Source organism: Corvus cornix, chromosome 4A (genome assembly GCF_000738735.6).
Source record: "Corvus cornix cornix isolate S_Up_H32 chromosome 4A, ASM73873v5, whole genome shotgun sequence".
Lineage (NCBI taxonomy): Eukaryota > Metazoa > Chordata > Aves > Passeriformes > Corvidae > Corvus > Corvus cornix.
Window position 1 is genome coordinate 4,364,340 of NC_047058.1, and position 22,526 is coordinate 4,386,865.

Genomic DNA, 22,526 nt, shown 5'->3' on the forward strand with positions numbered 1-22,526 from the left:
TAAACAGTTCAGTCAAGCTTGCAGCTTCCTTTTGCCTTATAAACAAGTCAAAAAAAGGCTCACATGGCCTCTTTTTCCCCTTTGCCAGTAACTTCTAAGGAAACCTTTAACACTTTCCTTCTCACAGCAGTTAAGACTGGCAAAGTGGTCAAGGTAATGGCCATCAGATTTTACAGTAGGGAAGGTATATGAATAAAACCAAACCTTCTGCTAACACAGCAGGCCAGCACTTCCCAATCTCCTCCTGTAATCAATCTACATCGTTAATGACTCTGAAAACAGACTGAACTGCTGGGGCTGGCACCGGGAAACTTGCATTACAAACTAACCATCTCTTATTAACCTTTCGGTGTTCCCTTCACAACACTGATTAGAGCCAAATAAAACTAGTGTTTGTGAAACTCTTAAGTTAAAATATAATTTTCAGAGAAAATATGGGAAACTCCAGAGCTCCTGTTTGCTTGGCCTTTCTTTTTAATTATGATGGAGGATGGCTGTTACTTGTTTAACAGAGGCTTGCATGATTAATGCTGCAATGTTACTGTAATTAAAACAGCAAAAAAAGGTGTGATTGGGGCCCATATAATTTACAGACATCTCGGCATTCTGGTGGCAGAGCTGCTCTAAGTGTTGCAAAGAGGAATCATAAAAATTTATTCTAATTAAAATTGCCAGATTGACTAAACAACAGGTGACTTACGTAACTTGAGCGACTTGCGCTTGGGGTGCGAAATCATCTGAAATCAGTGAATTATACAAAGCTGCCTATTATTCTGCTAAATGGGAAAGTGTGTGCTTACCATGGCAACCCGCATCAATTTTGCAGCCGCTGGAAAATACAGGGCCCTTTATTAAAGGAATAATCACCACAAGCAGCGCGGTGACCCCCGGCTCTGCGGGCGCGGGCGCACGGCAGGCTCGGGGCGGCCTCCTGGGCAGGGTGGGTGCCACAGGTGGGAGCCTGCTGTGGCACCAGGACACGTGCCCAGCAGCCTGTGGCGTTCTGGTGTGGACCAGCATCTCCAGAGGGCCTCCACAAGTCAGGTGCCTGTTGTTTTTCCCTCCAAAACGTGGTGCAGTTAATGCTGATATGCGCAATAATGACAAATCGTTTGGACCTCTGTTAATTAGGCTGCATGCTGCGGAGAGCTGTAGGGCAGGGACTGTGTCTCCCCTGGGTGCAGGGGAAGGAGCCCACCCGTCTCTGAAATATGGTGATATGGGTGAGTGTCTGAACTGCTCCAGTTCCTGCAGGAAGCTGCTGAAGGGAGACACACCACTGGGTTTGTATGTAGGTTGTTTTACTAAATGATCTATGTAATAATATATAAGTCAAAACTCTGTAATAATTGGCACCAAGCAGCAAAGAGAACTCGCAGCTTTTATCTGTCTTGAGGGAAGTGCTGCCACTCAAAACTCGTGAGTGCTATATTTTATTTCTCATACAGCATATATGAATGTAAGAGTAGATATTTTTAAATGGGTCACAGAATTATTAAGAAGTTTGGCAGCCTTTCCTCCTGGTGCTCACAGGTACGCAGGGAGCAGGTGGGCTGGGGAGCAGGAGCGTGGGCCGGGCCAGGCTCTGGCTGGGTGTGTGTTGCCTTTGCGCAGTCATTTCCCCTTCCATCCTGCATTTAACCCCTGTGTCTGTTTGGAAAATAAGTTCTTTATAGCAAGTGTATTATAGATCTGTGTTAGTCACGATGTGTATAATCAGAGTACACATAATGTGGCCCCTATTTTTGCTGAGTGTCTGTAATGGTAGTGATCAGCCTCCCCACTCTCAGCATTAGCTCTCCTAGTGTTTTTATTTTTCAGCAGAAACCCCTTTTTGTTCCATTTTCTTTATTGCATTTTCACCCTTTTTCAAGTGTGAAGAACGACTTGGTTTGTAACCAGCTTCATTAGCTACCAGCACGTTGTGTTTCATTACCAACATCCACAGCTGGCTGGGGGTGCTGGCACATGGCAGCTGGTGGCAGGAGGTCACTGCTGTGTCACCTCACCTTCGGGCAGTGACAGTCACACCTGGGGCAGGGCAGTGGAGGCGGGTCGAGATGGGTCGGGCTCAAGGTCTGGGTGTCATAAACAGGGGGACATCTGGGTATGTGGAATGTCTGGCTGTAGTGAAACCAGAGCTGTATCCCAAAGAAATCCTGGGTTAGCATTAGTCCCTGCAGGAAAAGGAGTAAATTGAACCACAGAAAAAAAAAAAAAAAAGAAAAAAAAAGATGAAAAACCCCCTCTCTGAATTGAAGCAATAGGAAATGAAAATTGCTGAGATACACTGTCATGTGGGTAGTGGTGCTACCAACCTTGTGCTGCAGTAATTACCTCTATGCATGCAATTTGTGCTCTGCTACGACTGATTTCCCACATCATCCGGTGCCCAGGCTATATTCAATCAGTCCCAGCTGGAGAAAACTATCTTGGATCATTTGGTGAGATTTCACCACAGATGCTACCTTGCATCCGGGGGAAGCGCCGCGGAGCCGCCCTGGCACACAGCTGGAGTGTGGGGACGGTCACGGGAGGGTCCCTCCAGCCAGGGGCACGGGCTGCCACGTCCTGTGGGGTGCTGGGGACCTGCAGCTGGTGGGGGTGAAAGGCGAGGAGCTTCTGGCACTTCCTAGGGAGAAGACTTGGCTCTGCTGGGTGCGTGCTGGAGAGAGAGCAGGTTTTGTGGCTGTTCCTGCTCTGTTTTATGTGAAAAATGAAAGAGTGAAGAGCGTTGGTTGGAAATTCTTGTGAGAAGCCAAGGGAGGTGGGTGTCCTCATCTCTTGCAAACCAATATAGGTCAAGCTCTTGATTTCCTCTGACTGCTTTGGAAGTGTCGGCTTCACTAAAGACATGAGGCAGAGGAGGAGCTGGTGCGAGTTCAGCACACGGCGCTGCCTCGTCTGCTCGGGCACGATCCCAGTCAGCTGCTTCAGTAGGCGAAGGGCTCCCGAGCCAGGCGAGGAGCCCCCGGGTTTGCCCTGGGAGAGGAGCTTTCTCAACTCAACTACCTGCGATCCTGAATTAGGCACAGCTTGCTGAGAAGTTATAAAGGGGCAGCTCTTGTGTGGGAAGAGGAATTTGGCTAGAAACCTGAAGTTATAACTGTGCGTAGTAGTAATTCAGGAACAGTCAGAGAGAGAGTGTTTTTTGGGAGCAGCAGCTGCATTATTGGAGGGTATAAATACATTTGATGAGGGTCTGGCATACTCAGGTGTGTCCTGGAAGGTTACTGTGTATATACTGGACTTTGATTTGTTTTTTGCTCTCTGTGTTTACCAGTCCATCACCTTCATAATCACAGAAGGGTTTGTGTTGGAAGGGACATTAAGGATCATCTACTTCCAACACCCCTACAATGGGCAGGGACACCTTCCACTATCCCAGATTTCTCAGAGCCCCATCCAGCCTGGCCTTGAACACTTCCAGGAGTGAGGCACCCTCAGCTTCTCTGGGCAACCTGTGCCAGTGTCTCACCCCCCTCACAGTACAGAATTAATTCCTAATGTCTTATCTCAACCTGTGAGTCTAAAGCTATTCCCCCCTGCCCTATGACTCCATGCCCTTGTCAAAAGTCCCTTCTGGCTCTCGTGCAGCCCCTTTATTTGTTATTTGTGCCACTGACACTGCTGCTCACCAGCACATTTCAGTGGGAGCCGTGTGTTCTGGATGTCCCGCCGTGTGTCCTGTGGCAGGCTCCCACGGGGCCACCCCTGGAGCCCAGGAATGCCAAGTGCTGCCTCGCAGCGCTCCCCGGGTGACTTGCACCTCCCACATCTGTTCTGACAGGCAGTGCTTTTTTGGTCCCTCAGATGCATTGATTTACAGACCTTTCCTGTGCAGTACAGCTTTTCTCGATGACAGGCCATGAAGCACATGATAACTCAGCAGCCTAAATTATTCAGGCAAATTGAACGTGTTTGGCTTGTTCCAAACTTTTGTTTCCTTTCAGTGCTGTCAGGAGCACAGGTAGCCCTGATGCTTGTATTGCAACTCCTTCAAGTGCCAAGGAGACACAAACAGCTCAGGTATAACCCATGTTTTACCTCGTTTGTCACTTACTTCCACCTTGTTGTGCTTTTTCTGGGCACTTCTGTGCCTGCTAAAAATGTTTATCTTGCACCTACGGATTGCTCCCCTCCGGTATGCTGCTGGGTTCTGGGAATTCTCTTCATCATGTGGTGGAAAAGCCCCTGTAAAATCCAAAGAAAATTCTGTGTCTGTTCCACCGTTTAGTGGAAGTATATTCACTCATGCAAATATTTTGAACCATTAGTCATCAGTGTAGGATCCAGAAACCTCACCTTAATGAAGACAAGTAATTAAAATTAACAATTCTACCTGCAATTCCCTCATTGCCTGACCTCTCCTTTGTCAGTCTTCCTCCATTGTTTCGAGGTGGATATGTGAAATTAATTCACTGTAAAAATCCACACAATCCCTTCTTTGGGCAGCCTTGCCTTGCAGGGACCACCAAGCTATGGCAAGCAGATGGAGAGGAGAGGCCTTGTCAGTGCAAACATGTCCCCTGGCTTTCTGGAGACTGTTCAGGAGCTTCTGGGTATAGCTGAACAGATTGGCTTTCACCCTCCAAACATGTGTCTGGAGATTTAGGACCTCACTCAAAGCCTTTTGAATCCAGCAGGATTCTTTCAGCTGCGACCATTGGGCTTGAAATAGGACCTGAGAGAGATGGCATCCCTGGGGGACGTGCTCTGAACCTTACTTGAGGCATCGGTCATCTAAGCCTGTGTTCAGAAGTGACTGAGGGAAGAGGAGATCTCTGCTGCTGAGCATCTCCCTAATTCAGTGAACAAGACAGAGCCTTGGGAGATGGAGGTTTGCCTTGGAAAATTCCAGCTGCAAATGAGATGCATGATTTTAGGAATTAGAATAATTACCCCCTGGAACAGGTTCCCAAGGGATGTGATATATTCTGTATCACTTAGAGTCTTTAAATCACATTTGCATGTTTTTCGGAAAAGCATGCCTAGTCACTCAAAGTGAAGGGCTGTGCTTGAGAAGTGCAGCGTGACAGGGCTGAGCTTCCCCTGCTTTGCAAGGGAGCAGGGCAGCGAGTCACCGTGGTCCTGCATGGATTAAGCTCTGCAGATCCCTGGAGCAGTGGGTTCTGGCACATCCTCAGGAAGAGCTCATGACTGTCCCCTTAGCTGTGGAGGAATGTGCAGAACTGAGCAAGTAACTCTGGGGATGATTCAGGAGTGAACTCCCCCAGCCAAAATCTGCCTTCTCCTTCCAAACACACGCAGTCCCTTCCTCTGAATCAGATGTCCCCAGGCGCTGAGCAATCCTGGCTGTATCAGTGTTTCCAGGACCTTCCCTCCCACCACTCTCTGAGTGATGAGAATATTTTTGAGGATCTCATTTCCTGCTCTTTCCCTTTCATCTCTCAAAACAGCAAGTAAATGAACAGCCTTTTAGTTTTTAGTTACTGCTCTGCACCCAGTGAGCTATCAGAAGCTGTTGACAATGACTTTTCTCTTTTCTGTGCTCCTGCCTGCAGGATTTGGGGAGATAATTCATTTGGTCCTGGTGCTTTGTCAACTTTCAGCAGTTGTAATTGCCTAATGATCAGTGCTGATGCTGTTGTTAAGCCTGTTAAAACTTTGTCCTGCTGAACAGCCAGACTGTGCATGTCTCATCATGTTGTGCCTGCTGTGCTGACTGGGGCTGCCTTTGATGCTCCCACCCTGGCCCCGTCTTTGGTTGATGCTTCCCACCCACCTCAGGCGCTGCTGAGGCGATGGATGGATGCAGCAGGGTGCTACCCACGCTGGGGAACTGCACCTGGAGTTACAAATAGCTGAAGAATAATCCCACAGAGAGCCAGATGCTTTCCAGGATGAATCCCCTCTTGCCTGTGCCCGCCCCAAGGAGCCTGGAGCTGGTCGGTGAAGGTGGTCTGGTGTCTGTGCCCTGGTGGGGTGGGTGGGAGCAGCTCTCTGGAGGAGGCTGTCACTGGTAGAGCACTGCTGTTTAGCAACCTGCTGCCATTTCTGCTTTTCCATCTCTCAGGTGCCTTTTCCACCCTCATTATAATTTTTTAGGGCTCTAATTGGCCACATTTTGTGCTATCACCTTTTTTGCTGTTCATCCGAGGTGCCCAACTGGCTGGTGCCTCTCTCGAAGCCCCCGTCTCTCATCCTTGCCTCTTCCAAGCCTGGCTCTTAATGGCACACACTGAACATTAGTGCATTACCATCCCTTTTCCAAGAACAGTCTCCATCCTCTCTTCTCTCGTCCCCCAGTGCCTCATCCAATTTAATTAATTATACTTAGTATATTACGCATCCTGTCAAAGTTTTTCCTTTCCGAGGTTTAATGGTTTTTTAATTCTAATGCATGCTGCATGTGTAAGTGTTTTAGCAATGAGGCGAGCGTGCAGTGGCAGAGAGGCAGCATTACATCCGTGCGCCGCAGACAGCCAGGGTGGATCCCTGTAGAGAGGCTCCAGTGGAATTGCTGCAGGACCGTGCTGCCTGCCTTCCCTCTGCATCCCCTGTCTCGTGCTCAGGGAAAATCAGGCTGATTCCATTGCAGAGGGGCACGTTTGGGTTGAACCCACTCGCTTGTGGTGCATCTCTGTGGAACAGGAGCCCGGCCGGCGGCTCAGCCCCAGCACCGGCTGCGTCCTCTCTGCGGCTGCAGCCCCGTGCTGAACTCCAGTGTAATGAACTTGACTCTTCTCGTGCTAACTCTATGTGAAAGCACCAATTACATCAGTCATTTCAGCCTTGCTTTATCCCTTTGAAGAAGGGTGGTGTTGAGGATGCGGTGGGGACTAGAGTAATCAGGTAATGCCGGCTGGGGCTGGTACCTATCGCTCTTTATTTCCCAGTGACACTTAAAAGGTTTGGTCAGGAAGGTGGTTCAGGAGGAATGACTTTGTGGGGTCTTGTACTGACTAGCTTTGGGTATTTCCAGATAAAACCTGCTCAGACTAAGAGGGTTGTGGGTTGGTGGTTGTTTTTTTCTTGCCTGTCAGTGTCGCAAAGTGCCTAGGTTTTGAAAATCCAGCTGGGCTCTGTCTGTCTCTCACACCATCACTGGGAGCAACAATGCTGTGGTGCAATTTAGCTGACAGCGCCATGTACCAGGGCCAGGAGCCAACACAATCTGGCCTGACCTCGGGGCAGTGCTGCAGGAATGTGCCTCGGGAAACCAGAAATCCTTGGAGTCAGCGCCGGCAGAGGCTGGGGCAGAGCCTGCTGTGCTCCAGCAGCGCTGGAGCAGCCCGTCCTGGGGAGCAGGGGCCTTCCACCTCTGCACTGGAGCCGCAGTAAGGGATGTGTGGGAGGATCCCAGCGTGCTGTGCAGCCCCTCGTGCAGGACTCAGAACCACTGCCCAGGTGCCCATGGGTTGGCAGCAACTTGGCCGGGAGGGCTGGAGCTGTGGAGCCGACTGCTTTCCTTGCAGTGCCTGTGCATGAAAATACTTTCATTTTCCATTCTTCTTGTTCAGCCATCTCCCTGTGGGGTTGTTAACAACCCCAGACATACTGCAGGACTCGTTGACCCCATGGTTGTGGGGCAACAGAATGGGATGGGGTGGGACAAGATGGGACCCCAACTGGATTGCTGGAATTGTGCTTGTTTGTGACTCACAGGTAATGTGGTTTCCCCAAGCTTATAATGAGGTTTTAGATTTAACTATTGACCTTATAGTAATTTTATGTGCATGTTTATCTGCCCTCTGGATTAACGAAGGTTAATCTAATTGTCAGAACAAAGTTTCATCTAATTAAATGGACCAGATTCCCAGACTTTGGCAATTCTGTCATCTCTTCTGTTGGCCCGGGGGCCAGTGTAACCTACAGCTGGCATTTCCCTGGCATTGCCATTATCCCTCGTTGGTGTGGAGCTGGAGCCTGCTTTGAGCCCTCACTGTAGCTCCGTGGCCATGCAGAGAGAGCAGGAGTGTCCCTGTGAGTCATGGTGCTGTGTCAGGCACTCCTGGGTGCCGGACAATGTAGAGCAGCTTTTGAAGACCTGTCCCTGTGGCTGTCCCAGATCCCTGTAGGATTTTCTGATGCGCCCACTGCCCTAGGCAAACATCTCATTGTGGTACATCCCTGTACTTCAGAGTAAAGATCCACCAGCATGGAAAAACCCCCATGTTCATCTGAAAAAGACTTAAAGTAGCGCACCAGGGAGGGGATAATGCTGAGCTCCAGGGTGGAGGCATGAGAGGTCAATGTCATGATGAGAGATGGCCAGCAACCAACATTACGGTTTCTTAAGAAAAGGCGAAAAATTCCCTAGCTCTCTCTTGACAATGGGGAACGCCCCATTGTGCTGGGAAGCCTTCCAGCTCCCTCCACTCTTCAGAGCTGCACACTTTTAGAAAGTACAAAGAGCTTCTCATAATGTTTTGCCTTGTGGGTACGTCTATGATTAATTCCGTGCAAGCATTACTGGTGCAATAACAATACTGGAGGTCCTAAAACTGAAAGAGGAAACACATTTGGCTCGTACTTCATACACAATCACTTACACTTAAGCTATTGATAGTTGATTGGGATCTGTAGACTGCTGGGCTGGTGCCACTGGGTTTCTGAGCGCGTTCAATGGCTGGAACAGACAGCAAGGCTGTAGGTTTTGGCAAGCTGTAGGTCTCATTAGTCAGGCTGACTGTATCTGACACGAGAGATTCCCATCCACCAAGATGAAGCTCACTTCCCTAGGCTTTGGCTGACGTCCCAACAATATTTACATGAAGGACAACAGAGGATCAGTGTTAGATTAAGGCTGTGAGTTTCCAGTAGGCAGACAGTTAAATATTCTATTGAAATACTCTTTTGATTATTTAGATAATAATGAAGTTTGTGCATGTCCTTGAGAAATCTGGGGAAAGGCAGTTGTTTTATGCTAAGCATGCAAAGATGTGTTTAATCTTGATAATAGGAGTAAATTATGTATCAGCGTTTATAACCTCAGCTCTTTTATTTCTCACTTGTTGTGTGGAGCCACCAGAAACCTCGCAGGGAAGGGGCAGCTGTGCTGGGCGGGTGGCAGGAGGAGGGGGCAGGCAGCATCCCTGCAGCACCCTGGCCTTTGCATCCCTGTGGGAAGAGGGTCAGGATGGGTTGTTCTGTTTTGTCCTGGCTGAGGGAGGTGCTGGTTAAGTAAGACATTAACCATGAGCCCCCCCGAGGAGAGGGCAGGGATGCTGCTCCAACAGGCGCTGGGCCAGGAGCTGGCCCAGTACAGACATCCAGGCATTGCTTCTTATCTCCCCCAACTGTAATTTCTGTTCGGTTGGATTTTTATCAGAATCACTGAGTTGCCATTTTCTGACCGATGCCTAATTTTGAATAGGACAGAGTAGTAATTCGATTTATTGCTGCCATTGGAATGCGGCTGCCTGGCTGGTCCCGCGTTACCCTGACAGCATATGTGAATTTGCTTCGTCTGTGACAATAGCAGAGAACAGCAACCTTTGGATTAATTTGTTTTAGCGACTAAAGTCCCATTAAACGGAAGGCAGCTGGTGTCAGAAGCATAAACGGAGACAAAGTTTTGCTCCCAATTGTGGGAAATGTGTTTAAACAGACTAGAAATGTTTCCATCTCTGCAGGGTATAATATACTCAAATGGTTGCATTAACATGAAAAAAGTATAAGAAAGAGTGTATTTAGGACAATCCCTCTGTATCCAGTGCTAATGAAATTGAATTCCAGTAATGAAGTCGAGGGTTGTATTCTGCACCGTGCAGGCGGTGCAGGAGCTGCCATCAGCATTAACAGGAGCGGTGCTGAGCAGTTGTGGAGCCGTGGTGGCTCGAGATGGAGGAGGTCCATCAGAGCCCAGAGTGCTCTCCTCTCGCAGGGCTGGATCCTGCATCCCAGATCAGTTAGGATGCTAATGAGCCCTGGGTGGAGGGAGGCATGAGTAGTGGAGTTTCGGAGGTGAAATCCCCGCCGTTCAGGGGCCAGCACGAGCTCCACGGACCACTTAAGAAAAGGATTAATTGGAGTTTAAATGGTGTGTTCTGCTGGCCTTCTGTAATGGAATTAATTTTTCCTTGTGAATGAAGTGGGGATTGGCCTGCGGTCCTGGATAAAGGGGAGCAGCCAGCATTAAATTGCATTCCAGCCCATAATACCTTCTGGGTCTGACTCTGCTGTAGTGCATGGCATACCCACACACCAGCTCCTCCTCCTTCTGGTGATCACCTTCCTTCCCATAGCCTGCTTCTCATCCCAAAGGCATCAGCATCCCCAGAGGAAATCCTTCGCATCAAGTCTGTCCTTCCCCTCTGGCGTGCAGCACCCAGGCACCCAGCTCTGTCTGTCCTCAGTCCTCTTTGATAAAACAGGGACAGTTCTGCAGAAGAGAGGGAGTTATTAATGGCAATACAGAGCAGGGGAAGAGGTGAATGGGCCAGCTCTTGGCTGGTGTAAATCCATGGGAGTCCTCAGCATTTCCTGGGAGCTGTCTGTGTCTGCAGCAGCTGGGAACGAGCCCCCTTGCACACCTCCATTGACCATTCCAGAAGCACTGCCCATGAGCTGCATGCAGCCATGGGTCCTTATCAGCAATTGCCCAATAAATTAATCTAAATCACAGCCCTCATTCCATTAAAATAATTCCAGTGCTTTGTCCAAGCACTGTTGACCTTCTGTGTTGGGACAGACAATCCAGGATTAAAAATACAGCATTTTTAGCTTGCATAAATCCCGAGTAATGGTGAAAGAGAGGAAAAGAAAGGCTTCTTGTTGCGGTAAAGAGCATTTGTCACTGTCCCTGGTTATTAGTATCCTCTGAGCATTGTGGAAGGGAAGCCACGCCAGGATTACATTGCTGCCTTGACTGGAGATTTCTTATTAGGAAAGGCGAGGAAGGCTCTGTAAAGCCCATAGGTCAAAAATATAATACACTATTCCCCACCTCTTGTTTCCTGATATTATGCTATTAGAGGAGATAAGGGAGAGGTGCAGAGTCTTAATTTACAAGCAAATGATGAACCATGGTTGGGGACTATTTGTATTTTGCTGGAGCTTATTATTTTATCCTGAGTGTAATGCGGTGGATCGCTGGCCCCGAGCCGGGAACAGCCACTCCTGTTGGGGTGGAGGGGGAGTGGGCTCCACTGGTGTGCTGAGGGTGCTGGGTGCTGCACAGGGGCTGGGGGACCAGCCTTGCACCTTGTGCATGCACCCCTGAAAAAATGAAGGTGCTGGAGTTGAAAAGGAGCCCTGAAGTAGCTGGAAGAGAAGTGTTAAATAATGCAGTTGCGCATTGTCCATGAAAGATGGCTAACCATGAGTAAACATCCACAACAGTGTTTGATCCCTTCGTGTTTACTATTTATTCATATTTATTATTCATAAATTCTGTCACAAATGTTGGGCCCGCACCCCAGTGAGACATTTGCATTTTATTTTAAGTTTGACTCCCCCCCAACCCCTCAGTTTCATGAACTGAGATTTAATGATTTGCTTTTGCACATTGCTCCTGTGCTGGCTCTCCCTGGTTCTCTTCTTGTTTCAGGAAGAGATTTCTAACATGGCAAAGTGATATTTGAATAGATTCCCCTAAGGCAATCAATTTACTTCTAATTTGTCTGGAACTAAGCTTTTCTTTGTTGCAATGAGAAAGGATTGAAACTGCTGTAAAATTTATTAGCTTCCAGGAAGATTTTGAAATGAATTTTTTAATGATCGTGCTGTTTGCTGTACCCAGGAGCAGTGTCATCGCGATTACAGTATAATCATACGGTTGCTGAAGAAACACCGAAATGTGGAGCTAGAGCCAGGCTCCTGCACGAGGGCACCTGTGGCACTGCCCAGGTGTGGGCACCGCGGCCGGCGCTGCCGCAGGGCTGGGGGCTTTGGGCTGGGGCCGCTCGGCACGGCGCTCGCCCGCCTGCGCATGTCCCAGCAGGCTGGGATTCTTCCAGTCACTCTTTTTCTCCCCTTATTTTTCATTTTCAAGCATCTCCTCCGCTCCTCTTCTTTGCTCCCCATGTAATAGCACAAATGAGCTCTACTCACCTCGGCAAAGCTGCTCTGACATGGATTGGATTGAGCTGAGCGGCTGTTTGGAAATGGAAACTCCAGGGACTATTGTCATCGCCCAAATTGCACCTTAGATTGTGTAACAGCACATGTCATCTGGCCATTTATCAGGAATATTACATTCCCAGGCACTTGCACCTTGCTACGATTTAACTTTGTCTCTTTGGCCAGCGCTGCAATTCCACTGGAGATAATTCAATTGCTCTCAGAGCTGAATGGGCACCTCACGCACCCGCTCCGTGGTGCTCTGCCGCAGGTGCGCACGTGTTGGGCAGGAGGCTGGAGGATTTGTGCAGCATGGACATGCCTTGATCCCTCCTTGTAATGAGGGAAGAGCCTGTGCTGTGTGGAGCTGGAGGCTCTTCAGCTCCAGTGCCCACCACCTGTCCTCTGCCAGCTCCTCCTGGGCTCTGGCTTTTGGGCATCCATCCTGTCTCCCTGCTCCTCTGACCAAGAGCTTGCACGGTGGGATTGGGAAGTGCTGAGGGTCTTGGCTAAGTGGAGGATTTTTCTCTCTCCCACCAGGTCCTCCTGCAGCTGCTGGTCCTTGGCTGCTGCTGCGTGGCTGGGACCCACAGCAGTTGCCTTCGTGCTGGTGTTCTGAGTTGCAAGTAGAGCTGTGATTTGAAATGTGGAGCTTAACATGGATTTTGCTTTACTTGTTGAGGAACATACTTATTCCAGAGGTGGCTGTGGATTTTATGTTACTTCGTATTTGCTATGCGAGAGCTTATGTTTAGTAATGACATACTTTTTCCTGCCAAGTCTGACTTCAGGTTAACTGCTCACCTCTTGATGAAAAGACTTCTGCCAGGATGTTTTGTACCTGGGGAACATTTTAAAAAGTGACCCTGCCCTAAGGTGCTCTGAAACAAGGTTCTGGATTTGTGTTGGGTGAGGGCAGTCTGGCTGAAATACGGGTATTACTGCAGTGGGACCTGCACGTCGCTGGCACAGCCGCTCCCATGTAGGGCTCCTGCCCTCGGGCGAGATGCTCAGCATCTCTCTGGGCCACCTGGGTGCTACAGGGGTGTCCCCACAGCCTGACTGGCAACAGGACTATCCCCTCAGTGTGTGCAGTCCTCAGCTCCTTAGGACGCCCAGCCCAGGTCACGCCCTGGGCCATGGTGGTCTCCATCCCAGGGCTGTGGTGTTCTCGGTTCCCAGGCCGTGGTGTTCCCTAGCCCCAGCCCATGCCAGCTGGCAGGTCCTTGCCAGGCTGGTGTGTTGGGGCCCCTGGGGACTGCGTGTCAGGATAAGCTGCTCACTCCACGCTCACCCAGAGCAGTGCCAGAGCTCGGTGGCTCTCACCCCACTCTGCCCCTCCGTTGTTTCCCCCTTCCTTTGCCTCTCTCCTGGCCCGGTCAGGCAGCAGTTTCACTCCAGCCTGCTCAGCCCCCTGCCATGAGCACAGGGGTGGGGAGCTGCCTGTTTTGGCTGCCAGGCACTCACCATGTCATGTGTGTGTGGTAGTTATTAACTGGGCTTTGCTCCTTGCATCAAGAACATTTTATTAGTGCAGACAGTAATGGTTGTATTGACTAGGGCAGGTCTGGGGCTGTAAAAGAATTTCCTGTTGTCCTATTTCTGATAGTTAAAGACAGAGCAGTACAGTAATGTGAATGTGTATGTGTATGACTGTCCTGGGTGCTGTCAAGGCTGGCTGAGTCAGACTGAGCTGCAAAGGGCAGCACCAGGAGCGTGCCTGGTGGCTCCCTGCCTGCCTCGGCTTGGGGCAGGAGGAGGATGCAGAGATCAGCCCTGGGATCAACCAGTGGAGGAGCCCAGACCCTCTGTGCATGCCTTCTTTGCATCTGGGGTAGCAGGGGAATGGTGTTTCTGTGTATCCTTGTTTTTACGCCTTGCTTGTGGCGTAAAAATAGTATTTTGTATCAGCTACAGGGCTAAGACAGTGATGGATGGGTGGGTAGCTGAAGGTCCCCATTCTGCCGTGGAGAAGAGGCTGCTGCGTGGGGCTCTGTGCTGAGCCTTGTGTCTGCTGCCGGGTCAGGGCTGTTCTGGGCAGCCCAGACACATGTTGTCCCCGAGAGCAGGGCGGTTTCTGGCTGCAGGACATGGTCTCAAAGCTGAGATGTGTGCTGAGGACAGAGGCAGAGTGACGGAATGTGCCGTGGAACTACCTGTTGTCTCAGGTCTATGGATGATGGTGACTTTTGCCCCTCTGCCTGTCAGCCTGGCCTCTTTGAGACTTGTTAACATTCCCTTCCTAATATAAAAGATTGAAACAGTATAATTTAATGTAATGCTTTTCAGCTCCTCTCCTCCCTGCATTTCAGCTGCTGCTGGTGCGAATTCTAGACAAGCATCGTCGTGTCCAAAGCTGATCATCTCCCTGGCAGAGAGGCACCAGGCCAGTGCTCCTTAATGAACTGCTCTTAAAGCACAGGTCCCTTTCTAGGCTTTGAGGAGTATCCACTTGCGGTAACCAGCGAAGTCCTCCAATTGTTTTTAACTGTGACATGTGCCAGTTTGGAATAAATGGGTCAAGGCAAGACAAACCCGCCTGTGCTCCCCCTTGACTGAGGTTTGCCTTGGCTGTGGTGGTCGGTCCCATGGATTTGGGGCTGAGCCGTGGTGCTGGGCAGGGCAAGTGAGGAGCAGCAGCTGCCCTGTGCCTGTGCTGGACCAGCCAGCCCAGCACGCTCCCAGATCCAGCCTTTCATGTTTGTGGAGATGCTGAAGTGATGTGTGCTCCAACAATGCGCCCAAGGTCACACAGCACAATAAATCAGTGTCTCATCGGGGATGAGAATCCAAGATATTTCTGTAGCCCCTCTGGCCATTACCAAGTCCTCTGCTATCACAGCCAGACTACACAACTCTGTATGCCTGTAGCACCCTTTTGAAGTTAAGCTGTGGATAAATAGGGAGACAGCAACATTTTCTGGGCAATTCTCCTTTTTTTTTCCTTTCTGTTTTGCTCAAGTACTTGAAATTAACAGAATCAAAGTATAAGATCATGGGCTTTTAGAGCTCGTTGCAGGTTGTTCTGTGTGTAGGGCTCAGGGCATCCTTCTCTCAAGCTGCTATAAAGGCAGCTGCCAAAACCCAGACTTCCTCCCCTCCACCCAGCCCTGTGCTCCACATCACTGGGTTGCTGCTCTGATGTAGAGAAAAAGCTGATATTTTACCCATATATTTTTCAATTAATTGGCTTTTTCTCTTAAAAAAAAAATCCTTTCTTGGTATGTTTTTTGTTTTTTTGATTTTTTTTGGGTTTTTTTTGAGGTCTGCCTTTTACTCGTTTATTCTGTGTAAGTGTTAAGCTGCTCATATTTTGGTGCATTGTGTTATGTGCTGAGAATTTTTATCAGCTGCCCTAGTGCTCGCATGTGGTGGAAATACCAATGTGTCTGAAGAGCGGAGGTTATGCACACAGATGTACAGAGCATCAAAATGAACGGTTTGCAGACGGACGGGAAGGAAACCCAGGCTGAGTCTGCACCTTTGCCGCCTTCGATCCATCAAACCGGCCCCGACCGAGCGTGGTCTCGTATGGGTAATGGCATTAGAGCTTTAATGCTGCTCCGAGTGTGTGCAGGTTATGGGAGGAAGGAGCCACGTCTTTGCGTGGGGAGAGGTTGTGCTTTATGAGGGGCAGCTGCAATTACAAGCTCTTATCAAATGAAGGAAAAGCTGAGACTGAAAAGCAGCCAGTATCCTGTGGTTTTCAGTGGGAGCCACGGTCGGATGCTCAGCAAAGGCTGGGGATGGTGAAACTGCTGAATTTGATTTCCAGCTTTGCACTTGGCTGAGCCTGGCTGCTTCCCTGAGCCCCAGTGTGTCCATCTGTGATGTGGGGGTGAAGCTGTTCAGTCCCCTGGGACTGACTGACAGTGCAGGAATCATGCAGGCCCCGGGCACAAGGGTTTGCACTTGCCTGGGAGCCCTTGGACCCAGTCATGGAGGGTCCTTGGAAAGGGTTAAACCACCCGTCCATATTTCAGCACTGTAAAGTGGTGTTGGGACAGCCCCAAGTCAAGTGAAGGGAACTTTATTGCTCCTGTATGAATAAAGCCCCAGCACTGGGAATGACACGTTTAATCTTCAGTGGAGTGGACAATCTTGGAGATTTATAAAGCCTCTGTTGTGTGAGAGGTCAGTGGGGATTAAGCAACAAGTTAAAACACACATACAGCAGAACCAAAAAGAACCTTCCCTCCTCCGCCTTTTCTTTCCTCCCTCTGTTCCTTTCCCCTCTCTGCAAAAAGTCAAGCTTAAATGTCACGTCAAACCAAGCTTAAAACATGGTGGCTTTTAACACTGGTCACTAAACCCAGGAACCACTGGCTCTGAGGGCTTGACACACGGACAGCCCTGTTGTGATGGATTTGCTGCCGTCTCTCCTTCCCCAGGCTTCTGTTGTGGTGGTGACAGGTGACACAGAACCTGTTGGAAATTAAAGTCCAGTCTGTAGAGCCTTAAAACCGATGGCTGTTTGAGGTACAGTCGCTGCTGTTTGGGGTAGGATCACCTCTGCTCGGGATGGGGGCGAAGTGCAGCACCCGGCTCAGGGTGGTCTCCTCCAGCCCGGGCAGGCTGGCGGGTGTGGGCGCTCCCAGCCGGGCTCCCCCGTTCACCATCCTTGTGTTCTACCCCCACAGAGCAGAGCGAGGGGTTCCACTGCCGGGAGGAGTGCCGCATCCTGGGCCACTCGGACAGGTGCTGGATGCCCCGCGGCGCCGTGCCCAGCCGCGCCAAGTCCCCCGAGCACGGCAGGAACGTCATCGCCCTGTCCATCGAGGCCACGGCGGTGGACGCAGAGCCTTACGCAGACTGCAGCACAAAAAGGACCTTCGCCACCTTCGGCAAGGAGGGCAGCGAGCCCCCGGCCGAGGAGCGGCTCGCCAACCCCAAAGGCAAAAGAACGGTGGACTCGGCCGCCTGCAGCCCCAAGGTGAGCGGCGCCGTCCGCGAGGCCGGCAACGGCTGCGAGGCCGTCAGCCCCGTCACCTCGCCCCTGCACCTGAAGAGCCCCTTGTCCGGCAAGCCGGCGGTGCCGTACGGAGCCGGGCACTGCGCCGGCAGCCGGGAACGGGAGCCCTTTGGGAACAGTGGCCCTTCCCGGCCCACGGAGGCAGAGCCCCGCGGGGCGGACAGCGAGAGCAGCGGGCAGGAGGGCAACCCGCTCCTGCAGGAACGCCGGGACAAGGACTCGCCCGGCGCCCGGAGACTAAAGGACATCGTCCTCTGAGCAGCACTCGGCGAGAGGAGGATGAGGATGAGGGACCGCACGACTCCCAGCGCAGATTGTTTTTATTGCTTACCAATGGTTCACAGATTGCTGTATTTAAAAGCTTTCCCTAAATGTATTGTTTATAAATGAAGCTATCGTTAGTGTGACAATCCCACGTGTCTCGACAGGCGGCAGGGGTGTGCAGCCGGAGCGGAGGAGCCGGTGTTCGCTTTTGCCGGGAGGCGGCGGGTGGCGGGGGCAGAGGCGAGACACCCCCCAGGCCTCAGGAGCGCTCGGTATTCCCTCCTCGGAATTTATATATTTTTATATCTCAAAACAAAGATAAATTTCCATTCCTGGAAAGGATTGAGTGGCAAATTCCTTATTCGGACATCTTTAGTAACCACCCCGGCGGTTTTGTAGTGTGGACAAAGTAGCGGCTGTTTCTTGTGTGGGACTGTTCAAAGCAACAGTCGGGTGAGTTTCAGTTCCGATTCACCCAGCACGAGGTTGTTTGTATTTTAAGGTGTTGGTGTTTTGCTATGGACACCCCTGCATTTATGAATCCTTTTGCTGTCACATACTTATCTGTACTATTATTGTATTTGATATTGCAAATTACTGTATGTCTAGTGATGGCAAAAGGCTTTCAGGCTTGAGAAAAAAAGAATAAAAAAAAAATAAATCACAATCATCTTACTTAAACTTTGGGGAACCTGCAGTTTGCAGCCCCGGTGGAGCAAGCGCTTCTTCCGGCCCCCACCATTGCCTGCAGCCTCCCCTGGCTCCTGCAGGAAAATGACAGGGCATTATGGGAAGACGTTTTTGGGGAAAATCCTGCCTGGATTGCAATTGTCGGATGCACTGTGCTGAACTTTTCCCCTCATCCGTTTCTTTTGCATAATTTCAAGGCAATGCATGGAAAGGTTTTTTTCCAGAAGTTGGTTATTTTGGTTTTTTTCCAGTTCCCAGATTTAGCTATCCCTCGCCTCCAGTCATTTCCAAGTCAAAGAGATGGAATTATTTTAAGAGATCTAAATTACCTTCTCAATTAGACACACACACACTTCCAAGTCAGCGTTTCCTGGTCGTGATTACGCCAAGAGTGTGTATGTATGTATGACATCATGGCATGGATTTTAGGCTGTTCTGATTTCTTTCTATCCCTGCATCATAAATAAGTATGGGATGAGCAATAGTGATGTTAATTTAGGGGCAGACAGGTGATATGTAACAACGCTACTAATTCAATTAATGTGCCTTCTTAATGGAGAAAAAATTAAAGCAATTCATTATTTTTTCTCATAATTAAGGACTTTTTTGTGTGGGTACAAATCTACTCATATAAAATTGATTTGAAAATTGAGCTACTTTAATAGCCATTTTGTAGAAGGGAGAGAGGGAAGGGATTCCACAGCTCTCTGCTCTCTTGCAGTGATGATTCCTCAGTGAGGTATGAGTAAGGTAGGAGGATTTCAGTTAGTGCATTATTACTATTATTATTATTGCTGTTATTATTAACCCTTCACTGAACAGATTTTTCCTACCCTCAATAATGTTTCCTAGAATTTAAAATTGATTATGGAAGGAAAAATATATAGCTCTTGCCAATGTTTGCTGTACCAGCAAGTTGAAATTAGTGGTTTCTAGAGAAAGAGTCTTTCTAGGCCTACATATCATGATAAAGTATTTGTTACTTGATTTATTTAAATGAAAAACAACAAGAAAACAAGTTCCAGTCATTATTATCCTCAAAATAAAATTAAACTCCAGCCATTTATTTCTTCAGGACAGACTGATCTTGCCTGAAGCCACAGACGGTCTGAGACAGGTCTGCAGTCATCCTGTTCCCCCTGCCACTTCCTAGGGCCAGGAATTGGGAAAGAATCAACAAAAAAACAGTGGTCTAATGAAATTTGTGATGCTTCCCTCACTGGTGTGATGACTACCTCATTCAGCTCCCATCCCACGCGTTAACATGATGTCCTGCATCCCTCCAGAAAGCAAACTGGGGACTTTCTCCCCTCTTCTGGATTCTGAGCCCATTTTTCAGGGATGTGTTGTTTCTGTTCCCGCCGTGTTTCCTGCCTGTGTACTGTTACTGCTGTCATTTATTTCTGGTTTTTTTTCCCCAAATGTTTGTTTTATTGTAACACAAGCAAAGAGGAGAGGGGCTGACTCAGGGCTGTTGGAGTTACTGGGTGTTCTGTAACTATTAAGCTGAGTTTGTTCTGATGTTACCTGGTTTTGTCATCTCTGGGAGGTTTTTTGTGGGGGAGAAACTTCTCCCCTGTGTTTCAACGACTCCATGTGGCCCCATCACCACCCCACACCTCTGCTGGGAGGGGACCCAGCTTCCCCATAGCCCATCGTGGGGTGGGGAGCATGGGTCCCCCCCAGGTGCCCCCTCACCCTCCCCAGCTGCCCGGAAAAGTGCCGGCCGATAATTCCTGCTGAGCGTTGCCCTCTGCCTGCGGAGCTGCCACCACCAGCCTGGTGTTTCGGATGAAAAATAGATGCTAACTGAAAAGGAAGAGAGAAAAAAAAAAAAAAAAAAGAAAAAATAGAAACACTTCTCTAATTTACCCAGAGGAAACGTTCCTTGCCACTCTGAATAAAAGCACAGCTGAGAAAGAATGTGAAATAATTCTGTATTAAAAGGGGGCATTAAAGAGGTCAGTAAACCCTTATGCCTCCAAGAAAATCATTTAAACACCAGTTTTCTGGGCTGACCCAGGCTGCAGCGGGGGATGTGAGCGAGGGGCCCTTCCCTGGTACGGCCTTGCTGCGCAGGGCCAAGGCGAGACCCAGAGAGCAGCCCCGGCTTCGCTGCCTTGGCCCTCTCCAGAATATTTTGGTACTCCTGTCACTGTCCCTCTGTGTCACTCGAGATGAGTTCAGGCTCCTGGGCAAATCGCAGTCTCTTGTTTTTTTCCTACTTGCATCGAAACTGGCCATGCAAAAAATGTTCCGAGCTGCAGGGCGGGCAGGAAGGCTTTTTGGAAGGGTTCCAGATGTAATTATTGTGCTTTTTAATAACTTAAACCTGTCCTCAGATTTGGTTTAGGAAAAATCGCTGGGATCTGTTGGTTTCCTTCAGGCAAACTTGCTCTGCTCCCCTGTTTATCCAGGAGAGCAGCAAGCAGCGACGATTCTCCCCCGAGCATGACGAGGACCCCATCTGGAGCAGCTTTGGGGCTGGGGGCCGGGGGCTGAGCTCTTCCCTGCTCCCTTGGGAGCCCCGGCCTTTCCCACCCTTGAGGCTGCAGGGCTGTGCCGGGAGGGATGGTGGAGGGCTGGGGGGCACAACTGATGGCTGGAAAAATCCTCCCCCCCACCAAGCACTGTCTGCTGAGGTTGTTGCCGTTCCCTGTTTGTTGTGAGCTGGAGGTGGCCTGTGGATCACACTTCGTGCAAAAGTGAATTCCTTTCTTTTTTTGTTTTTATTTTTCCAAATAGGAAACAAGTTGCTTTTGTGAAGAACACACTGTCTGATGAATATGTTGAAATTATTCTTGGGGGGGGGGGAGAAAAAAAAATCTAATTATCAGTGGAAACACATTTGTCTGTCATTGGGGAAAATGGATGGTCTTGTTGCTACAGCTGCTTTTGCAGCTATGGGTAATCTCTGATCCAACCTGTGAGCTGCGGTACCCGCCGGGGAGAAGCCTGGCCGCCCCCGCTGCGAGCTCTGCTGAGACTGAGACGGAGCCTTCGCCGGCGTCAGCTGATGTTCAGCTGATCTAAGCTGGGGTAGAGTCTCCAGACACCCCTCACAAACTGGCTCTCAGCGGCACCCGGCCCCGGCAGCCCGGCGGGCAGCGGTGGCCGGGCGGCCGCGGGACTGAGCGCGGTACGTCTCGTCATGGTGTCTCCGTTGCCGAGTATATGAAGAATAAATTGTTGTATATGCTGATATGTATGTTATGTACATTTTCACAGTGATTGAATCATTGTAAACGACAAAATGGAAAAAGGAAAAAAAAAAAGAATCACCATTCTGTCTATTTTATGAAGATGATAAAGCAGCTTTATTAAATTATTATGATTCTGTTTCCAAATGGTGTACCTGCCACATTGGGATTTTTTCATCTGATGAGAACTTTGTTTTCCACCTAAATGTGATTTTATTTTCTCTGCTTTGAGCATCTAATGCATTTTAGTATTAAAGCAATTATTGAATAAAATGGAAAGTAAGTGTTTGGTTAAATATGCCTCAGTGGGTTTGCTTTGATAGGCTCCAGGTGCTGGTCCTGCAGAAGCCAGCACACAGCTGGGTGCCACCCCAGCCCTGTTCCTGTCCCATGGCTGATCAGCTTGGGCACCCAAGAGGCTGCAAACCTCAGGGAGAACTTTCCTGGTCCTGAGGAGGGGACATCACCATCCCCACGGGTGATCAACCGGGACAGGCAGGCTCTGAGCTCCCGTGAAACTGGGCACGGTGCTGGGCCTTTGCACTGCCACCTTCGCCTTTGAGGGAAACACGGCCGTGAGAGGGATGAGCACGGGTAGGAAACACCTCCAACTTGCGCTTCTCCACTGAGGCATGGCAGAGAAGACTTATTTTTTGTAGTTTCTCAGGAGGGTGCTTTGGAGGAGATGGTGAGGAGCATCCACTGCCTCTGAACTAGCAGTGGTTCATGGACCGCATTTACACACGGAGCATCTGAGCACTTTGTGGCTACAAGGCCGAATGCCCCCCACAAGGTCTCTGGCTCAGGGTGACACCAAGGTGGAACTGGAACAAGAGCAGCGACATGGGAAGCCCTTTCCGTGGGGTGGGAAGATGCTTGAGCCGCACACCGAGTGTCATCCTGCATGACAGGGACACACAGGAACAGAGGCCAGCTGCAGTTAACCACACCTGGATGAGCCCCCGTCGCTTTAAACCAGCAGGGTCTGACCGTGTGGCCTGGGGTCAGCTTTGTCACAGGTGTGTGTTGGCACGGAGAGCACAGGTGATGGTTCACAGCCAGCCCGGTGCCAGCACCTGCAGCCTGTTTGCACTTTCATTAGTGAGTCATTTGGCAGGTGGGTAAAAGGAGAGCAATCCGGGCTGTGGGAGGGAGGTTGGTGCTTGTTTGGGGGGGGGGGGGGGGTGGTTTGCAGCCGGTCTGGGGAGCAGCGGTGCCGCAGCAGAGCAGCTCCCGTGCCCGAGGAGGCACTGGGCTGTGCAGCATTGCCAGGCTGTGACCCTGCCTGCACCGAGGACCTGGAGCCAGGGCTGTGCCAGCACCACGGACTCGTCTGCCAGGTAGGAACTGGCCCTGTCTGGGGAGGAGGTGCC

At 50.0% G+C, this 22,526-nt stretch overlaps 1 protein-coding gene across 2 annotated transcripts in view; it reads left to right on the plus strand.

The window, feature by feature from the left end:
• Window positions 1–21,449, plus strand: part of PCDH19 (protocadherin 19) — a 58,479-nt gene extending 37,030 nt beyond the window's left edge. For both annotated transcript variants that reach the window (XM_039571987.1, XM_020584769.2), the window contains exon 5: window positions 16,668–21,449. In XM_039571987.1, the coding sequence (XP_039427921.1) occupies window positions 16,668–17,257 (590 nt within the window). In that variant the 3' untranslated portion in view covers window positions 17,258–21,449. The remainder of the gene's footprint in view (window positions 1–16,667) is intronic.
• Window positions 21,450–22,526: the final 1,077 nt, after the last annotated feature.